Below are 8,991 nucleotides of genomic sequence, written 5' to 3'. Positions count from 1 at the left end.
AAAATGTAATTTACAGAAGATCAGAGTACTGTATGATGAGATTACACTGAGAGAGTTTCAGCATGTTGAGAGAGAGAGAGAGAGAGAGAGAGAGAGAGAGAGAGAGAGAGAGAGAGAGAGAGAGAGAGAGAGAGAGAGAGAGAGAGAGAGAGAGGGGGGGTGGGTAGAGAGAGAGGGGAGTGGAGAGAGAGAGAGAGAGAGCGAGAGAGAGAGAGAGAGAGAGAGGGGGGGGTGGGTAGAGAGAGAGGGGAGTGGAGAGAGAGAGAGAGAGAGAGTGTGTGAGAGAGAGAGAGAGAGAGAGAGAGAGAGAGAGAGGGGGGGGTGGGTAGAGAGAGAGGGGAGTGGAGAGAGAGAGAGAGAGAGAGGGGGGTAGAGAGAGAGGGGAGTGGAGAGAGAGAGAGAGAGAGAGTGTGTGAGAGAGAGAGAGAGAGAGGTTGGTCAGGGTCATGAAGACACGGTGGCCTCTCCAGTCTCCTCCCCAGCCCGTGTCATGCAAACAGGCATTTCTATTCCAGGACTCAGCCTCTTCACACTCCTCCGAAGCTACATCTGAGATTCAGCTCATGTGTTAAAAGACTCCAATCACTGGCTGGTTGGTGTGTCCCCTGCACACCCCCCTGCCAATGTCGACAGTCGACAGACAGACAGCGGTGATTGATTGACAGATGTGTGATCAAAGATAAGGTTATCAAATAAATACGTGTTTTATATTGCATTATTGTAATATTGAAAAATCTCCCTGTCATTGGTATCTGACCGGAGAATATTGACATGTAGTCTGGTGGAGAGATGGGTCAATCTTTGATGATCCATAGAGTATATGACATTACGTGTGTGTCTGTGTGTGTGTGTGTGTGTGTGTGTGTGTGTCCGAGTGTGTGTGTGTGTGTGTGTGCGTCCCCACAAGACAATGGCACCCCCATCTCCCACTTCTCCTACAGCGCCGCGCTCTCCCACAACGGCACGCCTCAACATTAGGGTCTGACTTAATTAGGACTAATTACAGCCTTCGTTAAGGCTGCTCCCAACAGCTATACTACAGTATGGTGGAGAACAGGCTGGGTTTCTCTCACAGATTCTCCAGCTCTACCGATGGACCTTCTATTCCGCTAAGCTTTGCATTTGAAAGCCCAGTGGCTTTATTGAATGTCTGTATTGGGACACTCGACTGGCCCGTTTCTGCAGCACAGAGCTGTATGTCGTATTGTAACACTGCAGTTTGGTGGAGAACGTGGACACAGTCATGTCCCAGCAGTCTTCCGCTCAGGTCCAGAACAGCACAAGGCCACAAACTGCAGGTAATCCTGGCTTTAATAGCCACCTCCATCTTGTCCTATTTCTGGGATTCTCACCACATTTGTAGAATGCACGGGGGTTTGATTACGCCTCGGAGCCATCTCTCTTTGTTGTGCATTCGTCTCCTCCTTGTTCCGCTGTTCGGAAATTCCAAAGGTGAATTAAATACAGTATACCCTACCCCCTTCCTTTTTTTGTCCTTCCCGCAATCTCAGTTTACTTGAAAACGCAGAATAGGAAGGTCATATTTACTGTGTTGAGAATCAAAGGCAGAGTCTGTGCCTCCCCCTTCAACCCCCATTGCCCTCTTTCCCTTTCACACAAAATCTGATACTTTTCCTGGGACACTCTGTCAGAGTGAAGAAAAGATGTTATTCTCCCCATTGAAAAGGAGAAATGTAAAATGCGATAACGCATGCAGCTGAGAATTGAGATGAACACAAATCACCATTTTGGCTGAAAAACACAATCTCTGCAGGCTTGTTCTCACAGGCAATCCGTTTTTTTCCTTCCCTTTCCTTTGTATGAATTCACATGTACAATTGTTAAGCCACTCTGGTGGAATTGTTTGGACCGAAAGAGAGCTTTGAGCGAGACCTTCCAGCTCAATGGAGTTCTAGTCCTCTGTATGCCTGTAATGGCCTTTAAGTGAATATCTGAAGTGAGAGAGACAGTGCCTGCGACACCTACTGCTACATATATGAACACCGCAGCTCCACGCACTGACTCGATATCTGTGCGAATTGTCCGCCCCCCCCAGGACTTTAGATAGAATAAGCTGTGCACGGCTGTCCGTGTTATAAGCTTAATGATGGAAAATTCCCTTGCATTAAAATCAGAGCCTCTTCCGATACGCAGACTACGCACTGCGCGTAGGGCCCCGCGGCCGTTAGGGGGCCCGACCCCCAAAAATAATGTATATTATATATAGACTGAGTGTAAAAACATTAAGAACACCTTCCTAATATGGAGTTGTCCCAAGAAGAGCCTCAATTGATCGGGGCATGGACTCCACAAGGTGTTGAAAGCGTTCCACAGGGATGCTGTTCCATGTTGACTCCAATGTTTCCCACAGGTGTGTCAAGTCGGCTGGATGTCTTTCATGTGGTGGACCACACTTGATACACACGGGAAACTGTTGAGCGGGAAATACCCAGAAGCGTTGCAGTTCTTGACACAAACCAGTGCACTTGGCACCTACTACACTGCGCCGTTTCAAATGGCGCACGTACACAATTCACATCTCAATTGTCTCAAGGCTTAAAAATAATTTAACATTAGAACTGCTGTGCCTTGATGGACACCCCCCCCCCCCATTCAGTCATTCTGACAGTGTAATTAATAAACGCCATATGTTTTGGTGGTGTTTTATGAAGGCCTCGGGTAACATTAAAATACGATTTTGCATTTCATTTCATTTAACACAATAGCATTTTCATTCGTTTATGTTACTGTAGGTTATATGTAAAAACACAAAAGGAAACACACACAAATTGAACTGTTTAAGAAAAGTTTGGTGCTGGCACATGGCAACAGCTTGTTTTTTATAACGGCTACAAAATGAAAGTACACCAACCACCAATACGCGCCGGTCAAATGATGAAAACATCAGTATCCTAAACACCACTATAAGCACCAAGTGGCCTTGATAGTGCGTGAAACTCGGCACAAATTCAACGGGGGCATTATGATGAATATAGTGTCTATGTGACGGCAGTTGAACTGTCCTCAACAGTTGCCAACATGTTCACAACTTTCACTTGCTTGGCACACTTTGACAAACCTTTGTTTGGTTGTAGTGTGTAATAGTCTCCGTTTTCCCTCTTGATCTTGTTCCCAATTGTCTTGTCATTCTTCAGCATTGTTGTGGAGTACAGCAGCCTGTGCAGGCTATAGCAGCCTAGCCTATGCCCTCTACTGCCCCCCGTATCTACTGCCAGCCTAAAACGTATCTACTGCCAAGAGGGGGCACTAAAACGTATCTACTGCCAAGAGGGGGCACTAAAACGTATCTACTGCCAAGAGGGGGGCACTAAAACGTATCTACTGCCAAGAGGGGGCACTAAAATGTATCTACTGCCAAGAGGGGGGGCACTAAAACGTATCTACTGCCAAGAGGGGGGAGCACTAAAACGTATCTACTGCCAAGAGGGGGGGCACTAAAACGTATCTACTGCCAAGAGGGGGGCACTAAAACGTATCTACTGCCAAGAGGGGGAGCACTAAAACGTATCTACTGCCAAGAGGGGGGGGCACTAAAACGTATCTACTGGCAAGAGGGGGGGGGAGCACTAAAACGTATCTACTGCCAAGAGGGGGGCACTAAAACGTATCCACTGCCAAGAGGGGGGCACTAAAACGTATCCACTGCACTAAAACGTATCCACTGCCAAGAGGGGGCCAAGAGGGGGCACTAAAACGTATCCACTGCCAAAGAGGGGGGAGGGGGGGCAACCAAATTTCACGTCGGGCCCCAAAAGGCTGGAGGTGGTACTGATTATAATGACAGGAAGATAAGAAAATAAAAAACAAGGGACTGTGTAAACGTAATATATCTGCATTCCTTTGCTGTCTTCCTCCAGTGGCCATAGATTCATGTCTCTGCTGCACAATTAATATCCAAGCGGACCAGCAAATACCAGCGTCTTTATTAAAATCAATAGGCACAGTGCTGGGTCAGACCTCTACTACAAAGATCAAAAGAATGGAATGAACCTTTTTTTTCTATGGAATCCGCCTGACCAGGTATCCCCCCCTTTAATTAAACAGACGCCTTGTTGGGCTGGGCCTGACAAAAGCCAATAGGACTGAATGTACGGGAGGAATTCTGGCCTGTGTCTGACCCCAGAGAGACCACAAAGGCCCTCTGTAACCTGCCCAGGGTAACAGGGTAGGACTACGCCCCAGACCATCCCAGCCAGATTAACGATTAGCCGCAAGAATGGCCCATCCCAATCTGATGCAAAGAGAAAGGGAGGATGGGGCTTGAACAGAGAAAATAGGATGGATGGCTCGTCCAGTCCGATGTGCCTGACTGCCTTACACTCATCTGGCAGGGCTGACTCTGAGGGCCAGGCCTCTCAAAGTGGGGGCTGGCCGGGGTCCTCTACATCTGAGGAGCGCTATGAAAGGCAAACAATAAGCAATCTGTTTGTCCACCCCTGGAAAACGCCGCTCCCCTTTCATCCGCGGGCTCCCATTTCCGTGGGTCGTGACTTTACTCAAACATCAATTACTGTTACGTTCCCTGTTTGATCTCACAGGCTCGTCTTCCATGTAAAATCAGGAGGGGGGGAAAATGTGTAAAGACAATGCACTGATTGTGTTTTTTTTCTCTGTTGTGGTATTTTAATGCTCTCGGTGTGGTCTGCTAGGCAGTGGTTGTTGATTGCCTCTCTCTCTCACCTCAATCAGAGCTGCTATAGACTATTGTAGTGCATAATAAGCTTTGAGGTAATGTGACCTTCTCAGAGAGAACTTGGCCTGGACTGGGCATAAACAGGCCGTCCACCGTGTGACCTGTTCATGTATTGAAGGTTAGTTAACAGAGAGCAGTGATGAGAGATCAGTGATCAGTGATCAGTGATCAGAGACACAGACAATCCCTTTTAGTTTATGATGAGGGTCGACGAGATGAGATCTGTGTTCTTTTCGATACAGCTGCTTCTTATTGAAGCAGAGTTTTGTAGCTTTGCTACCTTACTTTGGCTTGCAAGCTCATCTTGTTCATGTACTTACGTTTACATATGTAGAATTAGTGGAATCAAGACTCTAATAAGAAGGGATTTTGTACGACGAGAGTGACAAACTCTTAGCATAAATTAGAATTTGTAGTTCCATATAAGCCAACTTCATGTATGCCAGCCAGTAATCCTCAGTGACCCTAGTAGGCTAGACGCGTTAGAAGATCATAGGATCAGATATGGGAAAATGTCCTAGCTCGCCTAAACCTTCTGGCTCTGCCCTCTCTGTTTAGACAAGGCTTTACAGTAGTTCATGACAGGATGAATTTCAAGCATGCAAGTATTTTTTCCCCCCAAGTGCATCCTCAAATCCCACCAAAAATAAGGCTTGATATAACGGACGGCTCTGCCAAGCTTTTACGGCACTAGCAGAGTTGACGTCGTGCTCCCTCCATGTTGTTGTCAGCTGTTTTTCTCCTGTTTCCCCCCTCGGCCACACGTCGACAGCTAATTCAGTGCTCAAGAAGAGGTTTGAGTTTCCCTCCAAGCTGCTGCAGCTGTGCCTCTGACTGTCTGGGATTAGGCAACAAAATGAACTCATAATAAAATGAATCAATCATCATGACATTTTGTTTAAATGTAGCTATTGAAAACATTTCGCCTGTTTCCTCAGGCACGCTTGGAAGAGAGGGGCCGGGATGCATAAAAATAGAAGGCTTGTTTTTTTAATATAAATGTAAGGACAGAGATTCATTTGTCTTAACCCCCCCCCCCCTACCCTTCCCTCTCCTCTCCCACTCTATCTGTGGCTGTCTATATTTTTTCAAGTTAGAATAATTTGCTGGTTTATTTGCCTTGCCGTGTGTAGTGGAATTGAGAAACATTGGCCGACGAGAGCGGCACAGTTAATTTTCCGCCTTTGGTGTTTGACAGCGCTGGAGTAATGGGGTTCCGATCAGACTCTCTTCCCTTCACGGGGAAAGTAACTTAAGTGTTCATGTTCATACCAACAAAATTAAATGATAAATGAATGAGCTTTTTTTTCTCTTCATTTTTTTTTTTACACGTCTCCCATTCCGTTCGAGGCGATTCCGTTAATGAATTAGATCAAGGTGACATATACTGTCTGAATGAACCTGGGGAGAAAATGAAAAAGATGTCTATTTTTTTGTCCTGATTTGCAAAGAAATTTAGATCACGGCAAAGCAAGAAGGCATTGCGTCGTCATTTAATTAATTACTTAATGTGTCCCTTCATCGTCTAATTGAATTAATTAGGGGCCTAATTGGGCAGAGTGATGATGGCTTCCGGGGTTGTGGAGCCCTTGATGAGCTGTAGGTAGCTGGGCTTCTTAGAGAGACTCAGGGAGAGAGCGCTCTCCTGGGACGGACGGGGAGGGACCCTCCCTACCGCCATCAGCGGCCCCAGCTCCCCTCAGCTGTCCCTGGATTGCAGGGGTCAGGGGAGGCCTGGGGCCAGTGAAAGCCTCACTCTGGCTCCTCTATAGACATGTCTCTGGAGACCAAGTACACATGCTTGGACTGAAAGAGTTTAAAAAAAGCATGACACAGCATCCAAGTTGTGTTCTACTCTAAAGAGCTGCAAAAGGCCTGTATTACAGTGATACTGTATGAACATCTGCCAATGTATTACCTTGTAGTGCATTTTGTTATATCCATCACTAACCGGCCTCCCTCCAGCAACCTGCCCTGAACTTAGTCACTGTCACCCGGTTACTCAACCCGGCACCTTAGAGGCTGCTGCCCTACATATATAGACATGGAACACTGGTCACTTTAATAATGGAACACTGATCACTTGAATAATGTTTACATACTGTTTTACCCATTTCATATGTATGTACTGTATTCTACTGTGTTCTAGTCAATAGCACTCCGACATTCTTAATCCCATTCTTTTACTTTGAGATGTGTGTGTATTGTCGGGTATCGTTAGCTACTACCGCACTGTTGGAGCGAGGGACACAAGCATTTCGCTACACCCGCAATACCACCTGCTGAATATGTGTATGTGACCAATAACACTGGATTAGATTTTTTGGATTTGAGGTGTGTGTGTGTTTCCTTGCTGTGTATGCGTGTGATTTGTGTACAGTATTTATGTGTTGTCCTGCAGGGCTGACGGCTGCAGCGATGGCCGAGGCTATGAAGCTGCAGAAGATGAAGCTGATGGCCATGAACAACCTCCACGGAGCCGGCAGCCAGAACGGGACCGAGTCAGAGAACGACGAGCTCAACTCCAACGCAGGTCAGAGGCACAGCAACGTACATACTGTACTTTTTAAAAACATTTACCACATCCAACTATTGAGGCACAATAAACAGGAAATTATGACAGAAAACCCTTATCATAAAGGTCATTCACATATGTATTATGACTGTCAACTCAAATGAAAATATTAGCCCCCCAAATAATAACAGATGTGTCTGTTCAAGTCCACAGCCAGTGTGTTAATAGCCTGTCTAGCCGTCTCTAGGAGGTAGGTTAGGTAGAGACTGCGGAAGGTTTGTCTCCTTGTAAACTTCCACTGGCCATGTCTCTTTCTCCATGGCTGCTTCACACGTGACTACAGGTAATTGGTTCTGGCCCTGGCGTTGCTTTCGCTTTAGCCATATTTTATTGAGGCTAATGGCGTCCTTAATGGCTGCGACCTGACCGTGCATTTAGATGGCGGTGATGGCAGCGTGTGTGACTAACAACGCGCGTGGCGGCGGGCCGGGTAATAGAGGCGCCACGCAGACAGCCTTCTTTATCACCACCCAGAGCCACGGCAGACGCCCCCGATAGAGACATGAGTCTGAATATGTAGAGGGACAAGTAAACACACACACACACACAGAGAGAGAGAGACAGGACAAACTGATGTGCACACTTATTTATACTTCACACTGTTTACATATAAACACACAAGGCCTGCGAGGGAAGAAAACCCAGCTAGCACATAAACGTTCTGAGAACCATATGTTTCTTAGAGCTTGGTGAGAGCGTGTTGTCCTGTGGTTATTTTGCATACAACCTTCCCACGACATTCTGGGAATGGTGCAGGATAGTTACTTGGAACATTTAAGGAACTTGAGAAAAATAACAGAACGTTTTCTAAATGTTTAAAGATAGTTATATTGAATAAAAATGTTGGTCATGTTCTAGGAACGTTCTCCAACTGGTTTGACATTTGGGAATGTTCTCAAATAGTTCAGAGAAACAACGTTCTCCTGTGGGAATTGTAGTACTTCAGCATAACGTTTCCACCAGGTTTCCTCGTGGCTCTATTTAAAGTCATGTTCTCAAATTGTTCCGAGAACGTTAAGAAACAACATTCTTCTGTGGGAATTTCAGTACTTCAGCATACCGAGAGAAAAAAGATGGCATGCTAGCTCCATCCTGGTGGCGCAGTGGACTAATTCCATGGATAGAAAACAGAAGATCATAGGTTTGAATATCACTGACGCCGTGCCACAATAAAAAATACATGTTTTTACACGATTAATGCGTAAGTAAATACATTTCCATGTGTCCTGTCTGTGTAGTTCCAAACAGTTAACCTATGCTATCAGTGTTATTAAAAGTCTTTAAGGGAGCTATTCTAACACCGCCTATAATTTCCGTTCCCGGAACGTTAATACATCCTCACAAGAAAACTTTCAGGGAACCATAGTAAAACGTTCTCAGAACCTTCCTGCAACTAAAAATCTATGTTCCCAGAATAAATGTTCACTTCCATTCTCAGAATGTTTAAAAAACATTCCGTTTTAGCGGTCAGGGAACCAAACGTGGAACCAAATGTGCTAGCTTCCAATGAACCAAATGTGCTAGCTTCCAAGGAACCAAATGTGCTAGCTTCCAAGGAACCAAATGTGCTAGCTTCCAAGGAACCAAATGTGCTAGCTTCCAAGGAAACAAATGTGCTAGCTTCCAAGGAACCAAATGTGCTAGCTTCCAAGGAACCAAATGTGCTAGCTTCCAAGGAACCAAATGGAACCAAATGTGCTAG

General features: G+C 45.8%; 1 protein-coding gene across 8 annotated transcripts in view; it reads left to right on the top strand.

The window, feature by feature from the left end:
- The window catches only part of dacha (dachshund a), a 136,313-nt gene that overhangs the window by 81,504 nt on the left and 45,818 nt on the right, over window positions 1-8,991 (top strand). For 5 of the 8 annotated variants that reach the window (XM_042309100.1, XM_042309103.1, XM_042309096.1 and 2 more), the window contains exon 3: window positions 7,095-7,247. In XM_042309100.1, coding sequence (XP_042165034.1) covers window positions 7,095-7,247 — 153 coding nt within the window. The remainder of the gene's footprint in view (window positions 1-7,094; window positions 7,248-8,991) is intronic. The other 3 variants (XM_042309101.1, XM_042309099.1, XM_042309102.1) reach the window with 1 other exon arrangement.

Source organism: Oncorhynchus tshawytscha, linkage group LG30, assembly GCF_018296145.1.
Source record: "Oncorhynchus tshawytscha isolate Ot180627B linkage group LG30, Otsh_v2.0, whole genome shotgun sequence".
In the NCBI taxonomy this organism is placed as follows: Eukaryota; Metazoa; Chordata; class Actinopteri; order Salmoniformes; family Salmonidae; genus Oncorhynchus; species Oncorhynchus tshawytscha.
Note: the sequence above shows the minus strand (reverse complement) of the source record. Positions and strands in the feature narration are given on the sequence as shown.